This window comes from Colletotrichum scovillei (assembly GCF_011075155.1).
Source record: "Colletotrichum scovillei strain TJNH1 chromosome Unknown Contig00010, whole genome shotgun sequence".
Lineage (NCBI taxonomy): Eukaryota > Fungi > Ascomycota > Sordariomycetes > Glomerellales > Glomerellaceae > Colletotrichum > Colletotrichum scovillei.
In genome coordinates, this window is record NW_023336268.1 from 4,419,613 (window position 1) to 4,442,423 (window position 22,811).

At 52.8% G+C, this 22,811-nt stretch overlaps 6 protein-coding genes across 6 annotated transcripts; 3 read left to right on the forward strand and 3 right to left on the reverse strand.

Annotated features, from left to right (window-relative positions):
• Nucleotides 1–223: 223 nt before the first annotated feature.
• Nucleotides 224–1,832, reverse strand: HER10_EVM0006442 (beta-eliminating lyase; the record flags this gene model as incomplete). Its single annotated transcript, XM_035476026.1, has 3 exons — nucleotides 1,417–1,832; nucleotides 1,104–1,362; nucleotides 224–1,043 (listed from the first exon to the last, which is right to left on the reverse strand). Exons 1-3 carry the CDS (start codon nucleotides 1,517–1,519, stop codon nucleotides 224–226), a joined length of 1,182 nt encoding a protein of 393 aa, XP_035328096.1. The 5' UTR covers nucleotides 1,520–1,832.
• A 1,929-nt stretch (nucleotides 1,833–3,761) lies between these two features.
• Nucleotides 3,762–5,741, forward strand: HER10_EVM0003755 (glycosyltransferase family 17). Its single transcript, XM_035473419.1, has one exon. It carries the CDS (start codon nucleotides 4,316–4,318, stop codon nucleotides 5,450–5,452), a length of 1,137 nt encoding a protein of 378 aa, XP_035327826.1. The 5' UTR covers nucleotides 3,762–4,315; the 3' UTR covers nucleotides 5,453–5,741.
• Nucleotides 5,742–6,599: 858 nt separating this feature from the next.
• HER10_EVM0002485 (ADP-ribosylation factor family protein) lies at nucleotides 6,600–10,591 on the reverse strand. The gene is made up of 4 exons (XM_035472194.1): nucleotides 8,346–10,591; nucleotides 8,120–8,192; nucleotides 8,023–8,042; nucleotides 6,600–7,903 (listed from the first exon to the last, which is right to left on the reverse strand). Exons 1-4 carry the CDS (start codon nucleotides 8,393–8,395, stop codon nucleotides 7,495–7,497), a joined length of 552 nt encoding a protein of 183 aa, XP_035327693.1. The 5' UTR covers nucleotides 8,396–10,591; the 3' UTR covers nucleotides 6,600–7,494.
• Nucleotides 10,592–12,573: 1,982 nt separating this feature from the next.
• HER10_EVM0010890 (DNA-directed RNA polymerase I subunit RPA2) lies at nucleotides 12,574–16,581 on the forward strand (the record flags this gene model as incomplete). The annotated part of the gene is made up of 2 exons (XM_035480335.1): nucleotides 12,574–13,310; nucleotides 13,372–16,581. Exons 1-2 carry the CDS (start codon nucleotides 12,843–12,845, stop codon nucleotides 16,579–16,581), a joined length of 3,678 nt encoding a protein of 1,225 aa, XP_035328475.1. The 5' UTR covers nucleotides 12,574–12,842.
• A 1,556-nt stretch (nucleotides 16,582–18,137) lies between these two features.
• HER10_EVM0012981 (uncharacterized protein) lies at nucleotides 18,138–21,093 on the forward strand (the record flags this gene model as incomplete). The annotated part of the gene is made up of 6 exons (XM_035482355.1): nucleotides 18,138–18,414; nucleotides 18,467–18,597; nucleotides 18,652–18,918; nucleotides 18,969–20,101; nucleotides 20,647–20,696; nucleotides 20,789–21,093. The coding sequence occupies 6 exons, from the start codon at nucleotides 18,138–18,140 to the stop codon at nucleotides 21,091–21,093; spliced, it is 2,163 nt and encodes a 720-aa protein (XP_035328658.1).
• A 487-nt stretch (nucleotides 21,094–21,580) lies between these two features.
• HER10_EVM0000363 (uncharacterized protein) lies at nucleotides 21,581–22,568 on the reverse strand (the record flags this gene model as incomplete). The annotated part of the gene is made up of 1 exon (XM_035470148.1): nucleotides 21,581–22,568. Exon 1 carries the CDS (start codon nucleotides 22,385–22,387, stop codon nucleotides 21,581–21,583), a length of 807 nt encoding a protein of 268 aa, XP_035327508.1. The 5' UTR covers nucleotides 22,388–22,568.
• Nucleotides 22,569–22,811: the final 243 nt, after the last annotated feature.

Sequence of the window (22,811 nt, forward strand, 5' to 3'; positions counted from 1 at the left end):
CAGTGGTCGCTCGTCTTACATCAGCTACCCTATGTAGAACCCTTAAAGGTCAGCCAGTGAGGCTTACTTTCTTCACGCAATTCGGGCTATAGTCAAGTGACACGATGGCTGAAGCTGTGACAGCCTCAGATGATATGAGCATAGAGACGTGACATCATTGATTGAAGTTGGCGTCGTATGAGGAATATCAAGCCCAAGAAAACCCAAAAAACCACGTTCAATCTTAACGCGGCTGGTACATGTTCGTCGGGCCCTTCTCCCCTCCTGTTGTCTGACTACCACCCTCCAGAGCTCGCCGAAAGACTTGTTCTAGCTTGGGCAGAACCTTGTCTTGGTTCTGGGCAATTTGATAATGGATAACCAACCTGTTGCCAATGAGTTTCAGTCCCACTTCCGCCCCAAACGCGACGAAATCCTGGGTGCTGCACCCAGCGGCATCTAAATCAAGCCAGCACATGTTGGTGTCGACCGGAAGGGTAAGCTTGCCACCGAGACTAGTCCAGAGTTCCCCGATTCTCTTTGCGGTCTCGTGAGACGACTTCAAAAGACCACCTTCACCATTCGGCCCCTTTCCGAACGTCTCGTCAACGGCAACCCTAGCAGGAGCTGCTACCACTCCAGACTGCCGGAGACCACCGCCGATAGACTTGCGCACCCAGCGGGCGTGCTTGATGTGCGCTGCGTCGCCCACAACGATGCTTCCAATTGGAGCACCGAGACCCTTTGAGAAGCACAAGCTGACGGTGTCGAAGAGTGAGCAGTATTCGGAGAGACTACCGGCTCCAGAGGCAACAGCCTCCCACATTCTGGCACCATCACAATGAAGCTTGAGGCTGTTCTTCCGTGCAAACTCTGCGATCCTCTTGACCTCGGCCAGGGGGGTCACCACGCCGCCAAGGGTGTTTTCCAAGCTGATGACCCTGGTAGGACAGGTATGGACATCGTCATCAAGAGCAGCATGGGCCTCAATGTCCTCTAGTGTCAGGTAGGCTCCGTTGCGTGGTACTACGGGTTGGATCATGGCGCCACAAAGCGAAGCAACGCTGACGAATATCAATCAGTAGATGTCGTACGGTACGAGAGCTCAAGGGGGATGCACGAACCCGCCAGCCTCATACTTGATGATGTGTGAGCGATGGTCACTCAACACGCTGTATGGAGGTTGTGTGAGGAGGGCTCGGAGAGCTACTTGGTTCCCCATGGTCCCGGAGAGAACCAAGAGAGCGGCCTCCTTGCCAGCAAGAGCTGCGACGTGAGATTCGAGTTCCATCGTTGTGGGGTCCTCCACGAAAACATCGTCTAGCAAACTGCAATTCTGAATGGCAGCGAGCATCGAAGCCGTCGGAGTGGTCATAGTATCGCCTTGTAATCACGGTTACTCTACCAATCTTTGGTTAAGCTGACGTCCTTACTTACTTCTTAGGTCGAAGCCAGCGGCCCCGAGATGACCGACCCAAGCATTCTGCTTAGGGGCACCAGCAGTGCCATTGCTCGTGTTACTGACAGCAGATGGGGACATGGCTCCTGGAATCGATCGGGGAGATGATGTGTGGATGGATGCGGTAAAGCCTGGAAGCGTGTGGCGGGTGAGGGCGTTGAAGGCCGTTGACAGCTGCGGGGTTGGCTGGTTATGAGATCGCCTCAATGCCGCGCGCAAGGCGAGTGGAACTGTGGGTGACCGATCGGTTAGTGTTTCGGCCTGGCTTCAAGAGCTTTTATAAGGTGTGATGCTCTTATTTGAGTGATTACTAGTGCTTTGGCATTGAACAGCGAGGTGACTGGTACCATGAAGCTGTGTCCTGAGCAGAATCAGACTTACTCGGTCTCCTGGCCAAATTCATCTTTTGGGGGTCTGGCCGGGACGAGATGCTTTCGTGGGCCGGTTGTATACAAGCTCTCCATACAGATACGCAGAGCCGGTACGTTATCTTGCAAGTCCGGGGTCGGAGTCGGGGTCGCTGTGGAACAACCAGCGACGTTGTCATGAGTGGAGCACCACAAGAAAGTTCCGAGGTACGGATGGTCTGGGACGCTTGACAGTTGCCCAATACCAGTAACAATAGACCACAAAGCTGAATGTAATCTCGTATTACTAGCATTTACCATTCAATTACTTCAGAGATGGTATATCAAGCTGCTTCTGCTTCCGCACATATTCATATCAGTAATTAAGCACTTACTATCCGTGCTTAACTACATCGTCGTACGTAGCTTTGCTTGTATGATGAATGTACCTATTGGCTCGGCATCGGCTTGCCGGGGGTTTGACATCGCTCCTTTGATGTTGCTTATCTTATCTTGATCTCCGCAGGGGGCTCTGGAGTGATGACATAACATGCGATGGTTTGGCCAATGCGTCTCACAGAAAGATTGGAGAAGAAAACAAGGTACCTAAAGGGACGTTACTCGGTATAATTTCAAATGTCGCAGGAACGCCAGCTTGGCATCTTGACATCTCAGCTCTAAGCCTCCTCCCGAGGCGAAGAATGTTTTTGTTTCAGACCAATAGGTGCTTGAATCGAGCAAGCTTCGAAGCTGGGGCCCGTTGGGCTTGGCCCGTGATGGCATTGCTGGAACTTGAAACCTGGGCGGTGGGACAGTGGCTGCTCAGACACACCAAGCTCTGAAGGCCTTTCTTGACCGGGTATCGAGACGAAAGCTTCACCTTGGCTTGTGTTGTCTTTCAGGAGTAAGTGGGGGTTAATGATGAGGGATCGGGAACCCCCGAATCCTCTCTTAGGCCATAGCATACGGCAGCGTATATACCCGCAACAGGCAGCCATCAACAGAGTCTTTTCTGGTGTTGTTGATGGTGGAGTTCCGCCGACGATGGATTGCGCCTCACAGCTTGCGTAGGGGCGTTACTCAGCACATTCGGCGCCATACAACGTTGATCGTCGGAAAAGGAGCGAGACAGTGCTGACAGCTACCGTCGTTGACCTTGGCGCAGCAATGCCCAGCTTTTATCTTTGTCGGGCCTTCACCTGTTCGAGAGACATACGACTGCGTAGGGCCACTGGTCAGGAGTGACTAGACCCCACTCGGCCTGGTAAAAGCTTCTTCTTGCTACACCCCTGTTGGCGGCACCAATCACGCAGGACGTCCCCTGCTTCTCATCTTTTATGTACATTCACCCTACCCACGCACTACGGAACCACGGATGTTCGTGCCTTCTCGCGCTCATCTTGCAGCTCACTTTCCATCAAGGGCGAGTCGAGTGCTGGTGGCCATTAAGAGAATGATTTTTGGGCTGGGAGCATCAGTATGTTTTCTTTGATTGTATGATTTCCTCCTCTTAGGCTGGCTCGTCTGATCTACTACCATAAAAATAGAGTTATCTTCTCGGCGTTTCTACATAAACAGAAAACGCAAGCGGCATTGGTCCCACCCTTCATCCTGGACTCATCAACGTCAAAGATGGAAGGCCGGACGGACGGTATCTCAATGTGCCGGCCAAGTTTACCATTCCTCCAAACACTCCTGGACAACAGCGCACAATTGTAGCCCGGGTGGACCTGTGTCTGCAAGTGCAAGACATGGGAGACTCACATCCGCCTCGAGCTGAGAGGAGACATGGTGCCGCCATGTGCCTGTCAGTTTCGACAATGGAACTCGACCGATCTGCTCTTCAACACAATTTCAGGGGCTCCCTTGGTTCGTGTGAACTATGAAGCGCCCGCCATCGCGCCATTAGTGCTACCTTTGTGGTAACCTAAACTTGCCCATAGCATAGCTGAGGCTTTCCCCGGTAAACCGCCCAGCCAGAGTGTGCCACTTTGATCAGAACTTTTGCCTACCTTAGTGTAAAACGTTTATTTCATTAAAGCGCGTGTACTTGCTTGACTTTGCTTCAGCTCGCCCCCCCACGCCCCTTCCTCTGGCATCTCAAGCTACTTCATATTTCACAGGTGACACCGGTGCTCGAGCCTGTCCGAGCCTCGACATAATCATACACTTTATATACCTACTGGTTCCTTCCCCTGGCATCCTGGGTTTTACACACTTCCCCAGTTCTGAAAATATGCGACAGGGCTGTTCCCGCCATCAAACGATCCGTGGCCCGGATGCTCTCATCTGAGCAGCTCTACAAAGCCTGTGTTCCTCACACTGCCTTCTGGCTAGGATTTCCTTTCACGCTCCTACCAGTAACACCGGATTAGGGTGGAGACTGCATTCGCCGTACCTCAAACCCGGTCACCAGATTTTGTTTTGAGAGGTGAAACGAAACAGCCTCGCCGCGACGACTCAAGACCAGAACATCTGCCCTTCCTACTCAGGTCGCCATCTGTCAGTCAACGCCTAGCCCATCGACACCATGGTTCTTCAATGGCACATTGGCTTTCCTGTCATCCTGAAACTCTTGTTGGCGATAACGATCTGCCTCATTTTGTACTTTAGCCAACATCCTGCACTTGACAGATTCGACCATCGCATATCAAACCTCGACCTGTCCCTTAAGCTTCCCAAGGGCGGTCTCAATTTCGGTAACAAGAGCGACCATCATGGCTTCTACTCCTCCGATGCTGCCGCCAAGTTTTGCAAGCACCACGGTTACCCCGTCTTTGTTCCCCAGTCAGAGACTGGCCAGCGAAAGGTATACGACCTATTCATGGTCAACACAGAGCTCGACTGGATGGAAATACGCTTGAACTCTACCTACAACTACGTTGACTACTTTGTCATCGTTGAGTCTCCAAAGACTTTTACTGGCAGGCCCAAGCCACTCACGATCAAGGAGAACTGGGACCGGTTCAAGCCTTACCATGACAAGCTTATCTACCACGAGCTCGAATTCCCGTCAGATTTCAATCCGAGAAGGTCGTGGGACTACGAAGACTTACAACGCAACGCCATGTACACCCAAGTGCTGCCTAGGCTCGTCGGAAAGCAGGCTCCGGTATACGGGGACGTTATCCTCGTCGCCGACGTTGACGAGATTGCTCGACCGGAAACACTATTGGTGCTGCGAACGTGCCAATTCCCCCGTCGCCTCACCTTGCGTAGCCGGTTTTACTATTACAGTTTCCAGTTCCTCCACACGGGACCTGAGTGGGAACACCCGCAAGCCACCTACTACCAGGGCCAACGCACGCTCCTTCCGGCGAACCTGCGAATGGGAGACGGGGGCTTCAAGCCGCTTTACGATCTGGAGAAGGCGAATCTCGGGAACGCCTGCTGGCACTGCTCCAGCTGCTTCGCCACCGTCGATGAGTTCCTCACCAAGATGTCGTCCTTCTCCCACGAGTGGATGAATGGCGAGAGGTTTCGAAACAAGGACCGTATAGCGGACGCCATTAGGAACGGAAAAGACCTTTGGGGCCGGGACGTTGACCAATTTGTGCGCCTCGAGAATAATACAGATATGCCGAGTATTCTACTGGATGAGCCGGAAAAGTTTGGTTATATGGTGAATAGGGATGGGCCTTCAGCTGGGTTTACCGACTACCCATGACTACCCATGACTGTCCTGAACTCCCGTCTCTTGCTTCTTTGGTCATGCTCGTTATTTTCTATTCTGTTTTAATCGGGCATATTAGCATGGAGTTACTGCTTGGATGGAGGAACCGCATCGTCGTCTTTTTTTTCCTGGAGGGATGGACGGCGAACCCAAGAGGGATGGCATCTGGCAAGTCATTCCGAGCACTAGAAGAATTCAACGCCATGTACAATACATTCCCAACACTCATGCTCGTGCCGCATTGCCTTGTGGGTGGTGTGAGAGGCATTCCAGTTCCTTGACAAAGATGTATTGCGGTGATCTGGATGACATCGAATGAGCGAGCGAGCAATGAGTATTTGAGTGGGTACACGAGTTCCACATTCCATGTTCACCTTACGTGACAGTAGCCATGGGCTCACCGAATGCCATACACTAACTCATTCGCTCACTGTGAATTCGAGAAGGTAAGTGAGGTGAAAGTAGTCAAGTCAAAAGGCTGGAGATTGTTCTTGCCTTCCCAGGTATCCAAAGCAAATAGCCAAGGTGATATAGAGTGAGCGAGTGAACCGGCGTCCAGTCAGTGAATGTGGGGTTGACGACGGGAAGCAAGCAGGAAAAGCAGCTGTCCTGTCCGCTTGGCACTTCTGCCACCTCTAGCGTCCCAAGCATCACCAGGCCATCCCTGGCTAACACATCGTTGGCATCGCTCATTGAATGGGTCCTGCGGGAGGGGGATTTTCTTGCCCTCTCCCCCAAATACGTCGTTATTTCCAATAGAGGGCACATTTTATTTTCCACCTCTCGTTTATTTTCCAAACCGTTTTCTCCTTTGATCTACTTACCTGTTCTACCTTACTCAGTTTTCCTTACCTTTTCAACTTCACATTCCCCACACTCTCTCCCGAACCTCCGAGACATTGAAAACACAACGCAACAGACAAGAGAGCACCTCAGCGCAACGGGCACCGAATCACCCCTCCTCCTCCTCTCCGTCCTTCACCCCATGGGCCCTGCAGCAAAGGGGTGCGGAAGCGTCGGTTGGCGGACCAATCACGTCGCGCCAGCAGCAGATGGAAAACGATGCATTGATGCGCGATGCGCTGGCAGTCTCTGGTCTGTGTGCTGCGCAAAAGGGAATGACAATAAGAGAGAGCAAGACTGCCACTGCTGAACGAGAAAGAGAGAGGAAAATAGAGACTGACGAAAAACTTGATATCTTTTTCCTCCCTCTTTTGACCCCTCTCTTTCCTCTCTTTACTTTTCATCTCGAGACATCCCACGGTCTTTACTTTGGTTTCTATCTCTTCTGTCGTCTACCCCTCTCCTAACTCTCTCAATTCTTGTACCTCATTCTTTCTCAACACCACCACACACCGGTGCTGTGGGTCAGACCAGCTCATGTCGATTTTATGGTGGACTGCATCACCTTCTTCATATACGCAGAGCTTTGGCGTGGCAGCGTAAACCTCATACAAATCAAACATGGACAGGAGATCAAGCGATCGTACATCAGTCATGATATTCATTCGTCTACTTTCGTAGCATCGTCATGGCCACCCACTTATACCCCGCTCTGCTCCTTTCTACGTTGCTATTTCTCGCTTGAGCGGTGCCGCGTACCAGCATTTCTAGGTTGGATGACCTTTAAATGACTGGAAATTCCGGCGTCCTAACTTCAAAATCAAAGGCAAGCGCCCTGCTTCCAGACATGCCGTCCAAATTATCGCTTAAAAACAGTCCCCTTCCCTCCCGCTCCGGTATATGGGACATGGTGAAAACGCCATGGGGGACTTGGCACGCTTACTGCTGCTAATGCTATCGCAGACCAACTAACAACGTCAGAAGATCCGCGATTTGGAGGACAATTTCGACACAACGACGTCTCGACACCGAACACCATGCCGGATAACTCCCCCTCGTCTTCAGTATTAGTATTGCCCCTTCGAACCCACTAGCCCGGAAGCCCAAGAGGGATACGATCGAGAAGGAACGGCAGGGCGGGACAACTGGAAACGCGGCGGATCGAGGCACCCAACGCGCGTCAGTATTACGCATCACCTGTTCGCCCACTTCATCAGCCACTGTAGCACAGCGTCCAAGTTGGTCTCCTCCTTGGCGCTGATGCCGTAGCAGCAGACCTCGCGGTGGCCTATGGACTTGAGGTCAAGCGCATCGATCAGCTCGTCCACCGATAACTTCTGTGGGAGGTCCGATTTGTTCCCCAAAACAAGGAGCGGGATTTCCCTCAGAGAAGCTTGGTCCATGAGAGCATGAAGCTCCTCCCGAGCTTGCTGTAGCAAGTCCATATCAGCGATATCGACGATGAAGACGATAGCGTTGACGCCACGGCAGTATCTTTCCCACATCGTTCGAAATCGGGGCTGGCCACCAATATCCCAACACTTCAATGTAACGTGTCCTCGTTGCACCCGCTTCATGTTGAATCCGACCGTCGGGATCGAGCTACACGAGATTTCAGTTAGCCGAAGATGCCGCTAGCCGAGACCGATTACACCAGAGATGGCACAGTAGGCAGTTCTGAGGGGTTTCTGAGGGGCGAAGAAGAAATGGAGGTCGCTTACTCGATGGTGAACTCGCCGCCCTGCAAGTGTAAATGTCAGCGTGCGAACGGCTTTGGTGCGAAGGAAAACCTGGCAATGTAGGAAAGGATTCACTTACTGCAAGGACGCGGAGTAGAGACGTCTTACCCGCATTTTGGAGACCGATCATCGTCACATCCATCTCTGTCGCCCTGTCGTCGCAAGTCAACTCAAGCTCAAGATACCATCCCCGAGGATCGAGGGTAAGGGCAGAGTGGGCGCGGCGGGGTAAGGTCAGAGCGCGCGGGCCGTCCATCGCTGAAAATCACCCCCGCTGTTCATCGCGGGAAGCAAAGTGCACTCACCAGAACGTCCTCAACAGCCAGTCGTACACTTTCCGGAAAAGCCCCGCCATGGTGGTATAATGAGCGCGATGCGCTGGTGTGGAGGAGGTGGTATAGTATGCGTAGGTGGCCAAAAGAGGTGTCGCCAACGTGTGCTGATCTTGGATGCGGATATAGCGTGACGGCAATAGAGGTTGCGCAACGGAGAAAGGTCGGTGGCGTGGCGATTGCTATTTCGTTCGGAAGAGTCGTCGATACGGTGAGAGACGGAGAGGGATGAAGGATGGGTGCGGAGTTGTGATTTGGATGCTTAAGTATTCGATGCGCTCAGACGCCTTTGAAAATTGGAAATAAAAATGTCTCGTATGACCCGTGGTAACCGACCAAATGTCGCAAGTCAAATGTCGCTGGCATCGACGTGGGAGATGGCGGCACAGGTTGCTGCTCTGCTCTGTGCGATGATGGGGGCGGGAGAGACAGAGAGAGAGAGGCTCGATGGGCGTCGCTGGTTTCTCGTTGGCGGGCGACGACACTGGAACTGAGAGCAAGTTGCGGCGCAGATGCAGGTGCAGACAGTGCAGGCGGCGGGCGGGAACCAGAAAAGAAGAGCGCAGGTGACGCTTGGCCTGGCCTGGTCTGTCCCTTTGGGGCCGGAAGAGGTAGGTACCTCGAGCAGCCCGTGAGGTAAGGTAAGGTATAGTAGGTCCCCACCAGAGAAAGACGGGATGGTGAGGGTTGATGGGTCGTGGAAGTGACTGAGTACCCTGGATCCGGCTCAAGCTTGGGGTCGAGGGACCGGGGTCGGGAGGGGAGGGGCACAAGCTGTAGAATGAACAGTGCCGAATTTGGAGTCGCAAGAATTGGCGGTTGGGGATGAAAAGACGACTGGGAATAACCGCGTTGACAGGGTCTGCAGCGGTTACAAGATCAACAACTGGGGTTTCATTCGTTTGCTTCTACCGGATCATGTGGATCTGTCCACGATAGGCGCGAGAAAGGGCTGCGATCAGGGACGAAATTGTATGTCCACCGGGTGCCGGTGCACCTGAGTTCCGGTGTGAGTGCCTTTGCAGTACGTTATGTGCGGCAGCGGCATGGAAGTCAATCCACTGACGACAGCAACGGCGGCGGTAGCAGGGATGAGATGGGAGCGTGGCGGCGGCGGCGAAGGGTGATTTTCGACAAGGACCAGCCTACGAGGCGGTTATTCAATACAACGGCGCTCGTCCCGACTATGATGAATCTCTTTGGCAGACGTGGATGACTTGACTAAAGTACGCTTCCGTGACCTGATGTGAAAGCTCGTGGACCTGCTCCCGGCTGCCAATGTTAAATGAAGGTGATGTGACGTATGGTTGAATCTAATGGTGCTTGTAATCCGGTGGGCGAACGGCTAAGGTAGGCAGAGGTAGACGGCGACGAGGCGCGATAACCTAGACGTCCTGGGAGTCACCAGAACCCGATATGGGTGGGCCAAGTCGGTCTTAGCCGGCTTAGGTTGAAGGGTTGCAGCGATTCGAACCGTGGTGTCCAAAGTAAGGCCAAGACATGCAGACTTCCAAGGCTAATAAAGGAAGCCCCGAATTGATGCGGTGGGCGTGAAGGCTGGCTTTCCGCCTCGGATGTTGTTTAGTCGGCCTCAGGGTAAGGTAAGGTGTGCAAGGTAAGGTTGCTCAGGTGGTCACGTTTGCAGGTGGATGGGTAGATGAGTAGATGGTAGAAAGATTTCCCAATGAAGAAAGATATGTCGACAAGGGGAAGGTGAGTGGAAGGATGAAGGGCGCGTGAGAACCCAGATTGTTGCAGGCGGCACAACTCCAGATTTGTCTGGCAATTTCCGTCAAGCAACCTGCGAGGGCTGGCTGCGTGCGGGCCGAGGCAGGACGGTGCGATGGAGAGGGGAGAATGGTCGTCAACGTTGGGCGTCTAATGACGTTGTGACTGTGATGAGAGGCGAGGCGAGGCGAGAACCGGGCGGCTCGCCGACAAAGGCGTTTGTTGGTGGCTACCTTTTTTTTCTCTGTCTTTTTTGGAAGGATCACCAGTAACGGAGGTTGGGTAGGGTTCTGCAAGCGGGACGAAGACTTTATGCAGGCTCGACCTTGAGAGGCAGCCAAATGGATATTTCGATGGCACGAGCTGGATGAAAGGCGGACCGGGCTGGATGAATAGAAAGCAATGAGATGGAAGCCTCGAGTTTCCTGGGAAAGCAGGATGCAGATCGGGAGTATTTAGCAACAACGGCGCATGGTCAGGTAATGGCCGTTAACTACCTAGGTAGGGTGGTGAAGTAAGGTAAGGTAGGTAAGGTAAGGTAATGAAAGGGAAGGACTGTAAGGCAGGCTGGGCTCTTTCTCCAGGCAGGCAAGCACGCGGGCGACAAAAGCCGCAGGCAACCCAATTATATTCATGGAAGGAAGGAGCCTTTTCCGTAAGATGTACCTTCCACGGCTGGGGGTTAGTATGCCCGGTACGGGAGGGAAGGTTTGGGCAAGGAAGGCAGTTAGTCACTTCAGTCTTACGCCTAATGGAGGGTGCAGCACTTATTCAGCTATGGTACTCACCTACCTTTGGTACGGTGAGATAATCTCTGTTTTCTCTGCCTTGCCTTACTTTCTCCGTTTCTCTAGATCTCGTAGTAAGGAACTATGGGAATAGAGGATGTAGGCGGGGGAGAAAGAAGGCAACTTGCCCGTTTGTTTGTTTATAGGTAGTCTAGCAGAACAAATGCGCAGAGCTGGCTGGATAATCTGACGACTAAGGCTCGAGAGAACTTCCTACTACAGAACAGAAGAAAATCGGTAATTTAAGTCTGCGATATTCTCTCCCGAGCTAAGGTGGTGTCATTACACAAGCAGCAGGTGTTAGAACTGTTCACTGCCCTCAGTTACCTTGGTGTGCTTAGTGAGGTGTGAGGTGGATGGAAAGATACCTATTACTGTGTAAGTACGGAACTTCCACCAAAAGCTGGAGAGGACAGGGGCTTGGCAGGTGAGACAGGCAGAGGCCAAGAGGCAAGGGCGGCAGCATATGTTATGCATCCCCCGGGCATCACCCTGTCATCATCTCATGACGGGTGCGGAGTCGCGGAGACTGTGGACTACCTCGCACAGAGTGGGAGCGAGAAGTATGTATCGCGAGTACCTCGGTGGGGGTATCTCACGTAAAATGTCCATGGACATGCCTTAGCTCCTAGTCTCGGTGAATCGGGCCCAGTTAGTGTAGATTGGGCTGCAAGTCGCCAGCTGCTCGCTGCAATTCCTACTAATTAGGAGTCTTCCTTTGCTAGTTGCATTCTTAGGAGACTCCCGAAATCTAGATTTGACGGGGAGGGTACCCATCCACTGCGAGCATTGGTGAGAACCAGCGATTTCCGGGGATGCGGCATGACCACTTTACGCCTAAAGGCCTGACCTGACTTGACCTTACCTCACCTCACCTACCTTACTTCACCTTTCTGCTACCCTACCTTATAATTAGTGCGGATAGCTGTTACACCTTAGGCCACCCAGTGAAGGTTGCTTGCCTTGCCTGACGGATCCCACTTTGGGCTGGAAATTCCCGTCTTACTGAAAGGTTTCCCTGGCTAGGTAGGTACTACAATCCTATGTCAGAATTCGCTGTGCTGATTCGACTTTGTAAGACCACTCAAGTTCATTGCGGCATGGTGCTGCCACCAACCCAATGTACCATCTCGATCATCAGACGAATAGAGCAGAGTTCCGTCAGCGAACCCGGGCGATGACAGCCACCAACCATTGACGCGTCCACTTCCGCCTGCCATTCCCAGCTGTCGGGTTCACATCACGCTGAGTGACCAACCGGGTCCAGTCAAATGTGACTGAAATTTCGTGGTAGATTAGAGGTAACGAACCATTGGTGTCACAGTCAAGGAAGCTGCAGGACACGCAATATCCCGTCCCTACGACTGATCAACTTCGGCGTTCACAAGGTACAAAGTAGAGCACGGCGGTGTCTGAGATGAAGGCTGGCGTACGGACGGGAGTGGGTCGGTCTCCGTGGATATCGGGTGCCTTTCATAACCGGAACGCCGAGAGCATCTCAGTCCCGGGTGCACAATCCCGCAACAGTGGGGTCCCGCCTACGCGGGCTCCATTCCGGAAGAGCATTTCAAGACCATGGCCCCGCACCTCAGATAAAGCACCGTCCTCGCACTGTCTTGGATAACGGCCTGCACTTTCAATGAGGCCGCGCCATGATTGGACGATGCAATTTTTTCCGCTCCAATCTCCATAATTATTTTTTTGTTTCCACCGAGGGCCCGACTGACGCATCTCGCCCTCTGCGATCCAGAAACCGGGTGCAGTAGGAAGAAGTCTACATTTTCGCCCTCCTTGTCTGTCGCTTTTGTCCTGCCCAGGGAGACCAGTCCTTGATATCGCTACATCTACATGACATAGTCCCCCGTAAGCCAGCAATTGTTCACTAAGAAAGAAGGAAGAAGTCAAGCCTGAAGCTAACAATCGCAGTCGCAGGCAAGCGAACGAGAGAGCGAACATGGCGCCCTCAGCGACAAGCACCGAGTGGGATCACCAATACAATACCGTTCGTCGCGAAAACCTTTTCCGCAACCCCCCGAAGGATCACACGGCCTATCCTGCCCTGCAAGAGGCCGTGAGCCCTCACATCGACTCCTTCAATGCCTTGTTCACAAGTGACGACAAGAGCCTCCTCGCTCGAGGCATAGAGGATATTGGCACAAAGACGTACCTCGATGGCGACGACAGGGCGGGCCTCGAGGGCAAGAACCGCCTGTCTGTACGGATCAAGAGTGTAGCGCTGCAAAAGTCTCAGCTACCCCCCTCCAACAAGTTCGCCAGGAATCGTGAAATCCTGCCCTCCGAATGCAGAGAGCGTCATTCGACGTACCGAGGCAGGCTTTCCGCCACCTTCGAGTACAGGGTCAATGGTGGTGATCCGAAAGAATTTGTGCGCGAGCTTGGACAGGTGCCAATTATGGTCAAGGTAAGTGCTTCTGTACACCAATTGCAAAACTGACGGCGGGGTGCTAATGAGGGATTGGCAGTCCAACAGATGTCACTTGGAGGGCAACTCCCCTGCTCAGTTGGTGCAAAGAAAGGAGGAATCCGAAGAACTGGGCGGTTACTTCATCGTCAACGGTATCGAAAAGATTATTCGACTGCTGCAAGTCAACCGAAGGAATTTCCCCATGGCGATCAACCGACCGAGTTTCCAAAACCGAGGCCAAGGCTACACCCCGTACGGTATCATCGTCCGATCCGTCAGACCAGATGAGACATCTCAGACCAACGTTTTGCACTACCTGAGTGACGGTAACATGACGTTCCGCTTCTCCTGGAAAAAGAATGAGTACCTTGTACCGGTCATGATGGTCCTCAAGGCTCTCGTCGACACAAACGATCGCGACATCTTCGAAGGACTGATTGGTCTCTCCAACACGAAGTCGGCCAAGAACAGTTTCTTGACGGACCGTGTTGAGCTGCTGCTACGAACCTACAAGTCATACGGACTCTACAGCAAGACCGAGACGAGAGCCTACCTGGGAGAGAAGTTCCGCGTGGTGATGGGTGTACCCGACACCATGTCCAACTACGATGTCGGCACTGAGTTCCTGCGCAAGGTTGTTCTTGTTCACCTTGGTAACATCAACGTTACCGAGAAGCAGGACAATGACAAGTTCAAGATGCTGTTGTTCATGATCAGAAAGCTGTATGCTCTCGTGGCAGGCGACTGCGCTGTCGACAACCCTGATGCTGTCCAAAACCAGGAGGTCCTTCTTGGCGGTTTCCTGTACGGCATGATCATCAAGGAGCGCCTTGAGGAGTTCCTGTCGACTGCTGTCAGATTGTCTCTCCGCGAATGGACCAGAAAGCACCCGGCCACCCCCTTCACATCGCAGGACTTTGCCAAGGAGTTCCCTGCCAATATCTTCAGACACGCCAACGAGAACCTTGGAAACGGCCTGGAATACTTCCTTTCCACAGGTAATCTGACCAGTCCTTCTGGTCTTGATTTGCAACAAACAGCCGGTTTCACAGTTGTTGCGGAAAAGCTCAACTTTCTCCGTTTCATCAGTCACTTCCGAATGATTCACAGAGGTGCCTTCTTCGCCGAGTTGAAGACAACAACGGTCCGAAAGCTGTTGCCCGAGTCTTGGGGTTTCCTGTGCCCCGTACACACTCCTGATGGTTCGCCTTGCGGTTTGCTTAACCATCTGGCTCACAAGTGTAAGATCATGACCGATTCCGTCGACGCCTCCAAGATCCCTGGCCTTGTGGCGGAGCTGGGAGCTGTGGAGACGTCTTCTGCGGCTACAGATGAAAGCGTTGTCATCATGCTTGATGGCAAGCTCATCGGCTTCTGCACACCTCGCGAATCTCTCAGAATCGCAGACACTCTTCGTTTCTGGAAGGTGGAGGGCACTCACGGTGTCCCTCTCCAACTGGAAATTGGATACGTCCCACCTTCAAACGGCGGTTCATACCCTGGTATCTACTTGTCTTCTGCGCCTGCGCGTATGGTCAGACCCGTGAAGTATCTTCCTCTTGATAAGGTGGACTTTGTGGGGCCTTACGAGCAACCCTACATGTCTATCGCCGTTGTTGAGAACGAAATTGTGTCAGGCGAGTCGACGCACGTGGAGGAAACTCCTACCAACATGCTCTCCATTCTTGCCAACATGACGCCCTTCTCCGACTTCAACCAGTCTCCCAGAAACATGTACCAATGTCAGATGGGTAAGCAAACCATGGGAACACCGGCAACGGCTCTTCGGCACCGAACGGACAACAAGATGTACAGAATTCAGAGTGGCCAGACACCGGTCGTACGATCGCCTCTACACAACGCTTATGGATTCGACAACTTCCCCAACGGCTTCAACGCCGTTGTAGCGGTTATCTCATACACTGGCTACGACATGGACGACGCCATGATTTTGAACAAGTCGGCACACGAAAGAGGATTCGGACACGGTACCATCTACAAGACGAAGAAGGTCACCCTGAAGGAAGAACAGAGAACACGAGCCACCAAGAATATCACCAAGCTCTTCGGTTTCGCTCCCGGCGGTTTTGTCAAGGGTTTCTACCGTGGCTTGCTCGATGAGGACGGATTGCCCTACGTTGGACGGATGGTCCAAGAAGGAGATGTGCTCTGCGCATGGCACACGGTGTCAGCAGACTACAGCGGCAAGCTGATCAACCTGGACGGACAGACACACTATGAAAAGTACAAGGAATCTGAGACTGCATTTGTCGAGGAAGTACGTGTGCTCGGTAGCGAGTCGGGTAATGAGCCTGCCCAGACGATCTCTATCAAGCTCAGAGTTCCCCGATCCCCGGTCATCGGTGACAAGTTCTCTTCTCGCCACGGACAGAAGGGTGTCGCTTCCCAGAAATGGCCTGCTGTCGATATGCCTTTCTCAGAATCTGGTATCCAGCCCGATATCATCATCAACCCTCACGCTTTCCCTTCTCGTATGACAATCGGTATGTTCGTCGAGTCACTGGCTGGAAAGGCTGGCGCGCTCCACGGATTGGCACAAGACTGCACGCCCTTCAAGTTTAATGAGGAGAACACCGCCGGTGACTACTTCGGTCATCAGCTGATGAAGGCCGGGTACAATTACCATGGCAACGAGCCCATGTACTCTGGTATCACGGGAGAGGAACTGGCCGCCGACATTTACGTCGGTGTCGTCTACTACCAGCGTCTGCGTCACATGGTCAACGACAAGTACCAAGTGCGAACGACGGGACCAGTCGTGCCGACAACCGGCCAGCCCATCAAGGGTAGAAAGCGTGGTGGTGGTATTCGTGTGGGAGAGATGGAGCGTGACGCGCTGCTCGCTCACGGTACGGCCTTCCTGCTGCAGGATCGTCTGCTCAACTGTTCCGATTACACGCGATCCTGGATCTGTCGAAGCTGTGGTTCGTTCCTCTCAGTTCAACCAACCGTGTCACCATTTGTGGGTAAGAAGAAGCAGGTCACGACAGTGCGTTGCAGAAACTGCGCGACCCGCCTCGACGCCGGCGACGCGGAGAGCGCCGCCAAGGTGGAGGGAGAGATCTGGGAGGACGGTCAGGGCAACCAGTGGGTCGGAGGCGAGAACACGACGGTTGTCGTTGTTCCTGGTGCGCTCAAGTTCCTAGATGTGGAGTTGGCGGCTATGGGTGTCAAGCTGAAGTACCGCATCGACTCCAAGGATGCGCCTCGCAAGGGCCCCTTGAAGCCCATGAAATCATTACCATAGAGGCTTAGATCGACGGCGTTTCGGTAGACAAAAGATGTATTCCACCCTGTACATACATTATGACTTCTTAATGGACAAAGGTGCACAGTGCTGGTCAGAGTGCTTCTCGCCGAGTAATGATGGGTTTCCCTATCAACATTCCATGTTTGGATTCAACCCCTAAATCGAGTCTCAGCTTCGCGTTGAAGACTCCAAGCCGAACTCCGAAGGGGTTTGACAAACGGCATAGATGTTGCGAGCGTGGACTGCGTAACATCAACATGTGTAGAGCGGTTACAATCAGATGCTGAACCGTTTGTCTCATGTAGGTTACCGGACCAACAAACAGTCCTTTGGACGCACATCGTACAGACAATGTCGGCAGCCGCCTTGTGCAGAGTTTGACAATCGATTGGCGGCAAAGATCTGAGAGATTTCTCTGCGCCTCCGTCAACTATAGCACAAATTTGGCAGACCAAACTCATGCCGTACCCGAGAAGCCTCGTGGTATCCAAAGTAGTTTATTGTGGTTCCTCGTAGTCGTTCCAAAACTGAGGTAAGACGGAAGCTGCTATAGCTCACCTTCAGGGTGGCTTGATATAGGAATGCCACGAGCCGCCGTGGGAAACCAAGATGGTTGAGATTGAGTCAGTGAAATTTTCATACCGATCAGGCTTCGTTCGCCTAGAGACATCTGTTCTGAGAGCTCCTGCTCTGGCTGAACAGTTCCACCTAGCTTGACGTATTACCGCGCCCTGCTTCTCAGCTATCAATGTGGGATATCCCTCAATCAGTGCTTGATTGGAGAGCAATTTACACAAGGTACGATAGTGATGTTTCTTGGAGCTTTGAGAGAAGGTACGCCATGTCACATCAAGGTACTGTAGTTGATCAGGAAGGCACGGCACGTTTTGTGGCCGGAAGATACCAAGGACGAAAATCCGTGCCTTCCGCTCCAGTCTTCTTCTCTCACCAGTACCTAGGTAGATCGTGACGCCTGTCTTTCCTCTAATAGATTCGGATTACGTCGTGCAGAGGTACCTCGCCCCGACACCTTCCTAATTGACTCTGTTCCCAAATCTAGAGACTGCCGTTTGGAAACCAGGAACTCAAGTACGCAAGCACCATACAATCACGGCTATGCGGCGTGCCACTCGCATCCTGTTTGCCTTACGTGACTACCTTAAAGTGTGCTCCATACCAAATTGCATTATATTGGCACGAGAAATGCCGTTCGGTTCGCCCTTTTCAAAATTCCTTTTGGCCGGGCTATCTCCACTACAATCTGGACGTCGAGTTCGGCACTCATCAACATCCGAACAATCCCGGAATTTTGAACACGATCATCTTGCTGTCATCGTCACACCTGGCTGGTTCCCTTATTCAAGGCAATCTGGCTGTGCCGAAATTTTGATCGACCTGGACAGCCCATACTTCGACCCTCTGACATCTACCACGTCTCAGTACCATCCTACGAGAACACCAATATCCATTGTCCTTGTCAAACTTCTCATACCCTTGGCTTTAAACTAGTCGACTGCAACAAAGGGGACGCAGGAAAGGCGTTTTGTTGCGCCATGCTTCTATCTCTTGTATTCCTCGCTACCGCCGCAGCGGCCATACCCTCTCCACCGGCCTACGACTATGGCTTCGAAGCGGCCAAAGTGGTCAAGCGCCAGACACAGGATCCAATGATTGTCACCAAACTGCCTTCAATAAATGGAACTATTCCTAACCGCCCCGACATCAGAGAGTTGAAGGAGAATCCCTTCAAGTGGAATCTCTTCCTCCTCGCATCAAGCATGTTTCAGTTCACGAATCAAAGCGAACAGCTATCGTGGTATCAGATCGCAGGTAAGACTGAGTGGTCACTATCGCGTCGATTGGCTTTCCTGATATACAGCAGGTATTCACGGCGTTCCTTTCGTCCCCTGGAACGGCGTGCCCGGCGTACCGGGAGGCGAAGAAAGGGGCTACTGCACCCACATGTCCATTCTCTTCCCATCGTGGCATCGCGTATATCTTGCTTTGTACGAGGTCAGATCCCATGAAGTCTTGACGCCCCCCACAAAACCACTAACATCGTAGTAGCAAATTCTCTTTCAACTCGTGCAGTTGATTGCCTCGTGGTTCCCGGACCCCACGGAACGAGCTTACTACCAAGCCGCTGCGATAGACTTCCGAATCCCATACTGGGACTGGGCCACTACGCCGCCGCTCGGAGAAAACGTCTACTTGTCCGAATTCGAGCAGCCTGCAATTCAAGTGTATGGCCCTAACGGATGGCAGACCATTGCCAACCCATTATACAGCTACAAGTTCCGGCCGCTGGACCCGCAGGTCTTTTCTCAAGGCGATGTAAGTAGTGGCTCCCACTTGATCAAAGAGTAGAATCCTGATGGTATAAGTTTCCCCATTGGACAGAGACAATGAGAGCTCCCTTCGAGACAACGGACAACCAAAGCATAGCGCACTCGATCGAGCATGCCAGACCTGCACTTCAGCAACGACTCTATACTCTCCTTTCCAATTACAAGGACTTCGAGCCCTTTAGTAACAAATTTTGGGGGACGGCGTCAAATCAGACGCAGTACGACTCAGTGGAGGCTTTGCACGATGCAATGCACGTGTTGGTGGGCGACCGCGGCCATCTGTATTACATTCAGTATTCGGCATTCGATCCGGTGTTCTTCTTGCACCATGCTATGGTGGAACGAATAGTCGCCATGTGGCAAGTTCTGTATCCTACCGCCTGGGTCACTTCCCAAATCGCAATGGAGCCTTCCTTCACCATGCCGTCAGGGACTGTTCAAAATTGGCTCACGGAACTCAAGCCATTCTATGTGGACGCCAATGGCACCTTTTGGAACTCGGCGATGGCCAGAGACACTACGGCCTTCGGATATTCGTACGCAGAAACGAATCCGAGTCTAGGATCTCACAAGTCTGAGGAACAAGCTCGCCTCATAGCAACTATCAACAGACTATACGGCTCGTCTAGCCCCTCAGGTCTGGCCCGGAAGCAACGGAGAGTGGCGTCCAAAAGAGAGGGGGGGCCGCTATCCCAAGTCCGAAAGGGAACCACTTCGAAGCATGTGCTAGACTTTTCACAAGACCCTGACCTTGAGACCAAAGTAGCGACTGAGGACGACATGTACACCGAATGGGTCGCCAATGTTCATGTTCAGAATGGAGCGTTGGATGGCTCGTTTGCAATCCACTTCTTCCTAGGTGAAATCCCCGAAGAAGCCACTTCTTGGGCATCTGCACCGAATCTCATCGGATCCATGAGCGTATTTGCGATGAAGAACATGGGTTCAGGCAACCATGTGTCCGGGACAGTTCCTCTGACATCGGCCTTGATGCATATGGTTTCGGCAAGAATTATCTCAGGGCTTGAACCCGATGAGGTCTTACCGTATCTCGAAGAACATCTCCAAGTTCGGATTGTCGCGGAAGGATCGACTGAAGTTGAAGCGACAAAGATAGACAGCCTACATATCCAGATCGCAAGCGCTCGTGTTCAAGCATCTAGACACGAGTGGGAACTTCCGAAATGGGGGCCTATGGTGGAGAGGTTTGTGCTGAGCCTCGGCTGATATCGTCTCTGCGTTGCGATTGGGAAAAGACTTAGTTACAGGAAATTTTCCTAGATCCATTGATTAGAGGACTTAGAGATAGCTGCCCTTTAATGTGTAATTTGCGTTTGCCTTTCCGCCATTAAGTTGACATGATGAGGAGTGAAGCTACCAGTCACGTGGACCGAGACTAAAGACTCACCTTGAGCGTGGCCCCACTTCCCAGAAACGGGATAGCAGCTTTTCCGAAGCTTCAGCCTTCCGTCACCCAGGACTGCCAACCTCAGTCGCGAGGTCTCGCATCTAGCCGCCTTTGCATTTGACGAACGACACGCTCAACATACGAACGCCGCCGCCAAAATGAAACTCGTCAGGTACGCGCAATTGATCGTCCTTTCCCTCCTTCTGCCGTCAATTTGTGTGCTGAGCCCTCCTTCTCAGAGATGCAGAAGGTCGCTCGCCGTAAAACGAGACCAAAATAAAGCTGACCAGAACTTCCAACAACTAGATTTTTGATGAAATGCGCCAATGAGACGGTGACAATCGAGCTCAAGAATGGTGAGTGGACCCTTGTCATTCTGACCCGCGGCTCTAGGAAGATGCGCAAACCGCTGCATATCGTTTGTCAGACTGAATACTGACGCGTGCAGGCACCATCGTTCACGGCACCATCACCTCGGTCTCGCCGCAGATGAACACGGCGCTGCGCACAGTTAAGATGACCCCGCGGGGCCAGGACGCCGTCTCGCTCGATACCATGAACATCCGCGGCTCGACGATCCGATACTTTATCCTGCCCGACTCGCTGCCGCTCGACACACTGCTCATCGACGACCAACCGAAGCCCAAGAACAAGGCGCGCAAGGAGGCGGAGCGCGGCGGCCCTGTCCGCGGAGGAAGAGGCGGCCCCAGAGGAAGAGGCCGTGGCCGGGGACGCGGTCGTGGACGTGGTTGAGCTTGGGTTAATGGGACAAAATGAAGACGCGCTGTTTTTTCGACGAGGGCCGACCGTCGACACCTGTTGTTACTGGGTCGACACCGACAATTTTTTATGGGCGCCGAGAAAGGTTTCCTGCTTGCCTCAGGGAAAGAAAGACGGAAATAGCGCTCGTGAATCATGAAGAATCTCTTCATAGGGGGAAATACTTATGCCCAACCCCTTTAGGGACGACGGACCGTCGATGAACTTTTTTTTCTATTTTACAGTCCGGGCCTCGAGCTTGAAAAAAGACGGGTAACCCTACACATCAAGACCAACCGGATGCTATTCAGGCGTTGGGGGTGGTTAGGAAATAAAAAGAATACAATCCCAGTAAATGAAACTACAGATCTCGCAACTGGGTGTGTGCCATGAGGCTCGCCAGCACAATCATGCGACTAAATGAAGAAGTACACAGGTCAACAAGATGTCAAGATGAAAGAGCTATATGTGTCCTACGTCTCTATGTAGAGTGTTCCTCCGTCTCTGTCTCCCTCCACACCCTAATGATCTGCAACTTCTCCCACCCAGCCTTCTTCCCGCTCTCCCCAACCGTGACAGCCCTCCACCCGCCCCCGAACCCTTCAATCCGACCTTTGACCTCGTCCGGCTTGTTCTGCGCACACAGCAGGATGTAAGCGCACCCCCTCGCGCTCAAGACCCCAGGCAACGCCTCAAGCAACCGATCCGTCGTCTCCATACCGTCCCGCCCGCCCGCGTACGACAGTGAAAGCAGATACGAGTCCTCGTCAAACGTCGTCTTTCTGCCAGCGTCGGCGACGAGCGTGGCTGAAGACTGCGCGGGGAGCTCCGGGGACGGGACGTAGGGTGGATTGAAGACGAGGACGTCGACGCTGGCCGGACGCAGCGGGGTCGTGAGGTCGCCCAGGGAGGCGCCGAGCCAGAGGGAGGGAGGGGAGGCCGTGGACGGGTTGTCGGCGACGGCGCGGCGGACGGTGGAGGTTGTGGCGTGGCAGGCGTGGCCGTTTAGGTCGATGCCTGCGGTGAGGACGGTGGGTGTGCCGAAGAGGGTTGCTGCGTGGGCGGCGAGGAAGGCTATTACGACGCCGGAGCCGGTGCCGATTTCGACTACCAGTGGGGCTGCTGGTCTTGACCTTGATGATGATGATGATGTTTCGCCGCCAAAGCGTGATGTGAGGAAAGAAGTCTCGGATGAGGCTGAGAGGGTGTCTAGGAGGAGATACGAGTCCTCTGCTGGCTCATACACACGCTCAAATGGGACGTGGGAGGTATCCGGTGTGGGCAGCATGTTGGGTGAGGGCCTGTGAGGAGTGTGTAAGTCTCAGTGAGATGATGAGTGAGGGGATGAATTCTTACAAAGTGGTATTGGGTTCTGATTCTGTGAGGCGGGTTTGACATGCAAGGTCGCTATTGAGGCCCCGTTGATATCTGCCAGGTACTCGGCTTTGTGAAGGGTGCTTGCTGCTGGTTTGACCCTCAAGAGACGATGGCTAGATGAAAAATTTGGGGATGAGGTCAAAATCCAAGATACCTTTGTCGGATGAATTTTGTGGGGTTCACATCACTCACACCAACCACAGAACAAATTCACGATTCATCCACCTGCATTACAATGCGATTGCGGTCACCAAGAAGACACGTCAAAATGCACATAATAGAAATATAAATATAATCATGAAGAATTCATAAATCTTGAATGTTAACTACAAAAT

Bases quoted from the DNA above. Each gene is read 5' to 3' on its own strand.
- HER10_EVM0003755 (XM_035473419.1), top strand. From the start codon at position 4,316: ATGGTTCTTCAATGGCACATTGGCTTTCCTGTCATCCTGAAACTCTTG.
- HER10_EVM0002485 (XM_035472194.1), bottom strand. From the start codon at position 8,395: ATGGCGGGGCTTTTCCGGAAAGTGTACGACTGGCTGTTGAGGACGTTC. The intron at 8,043-8,119 runs GTAAGTGAATCC...TTACACTTGCAG, and splicing joins CTCTACTCCGCGTCCTTGCA to GGCGGCGAGTTCACCATCGA. The intron at 7,904-8,022 runs GTAAGCGACCTC...AATCTCGTGTAG, and splicing joins GGCGGCGAGTTCACCATCGA to CTCGATCCCGACGGTCGGAT.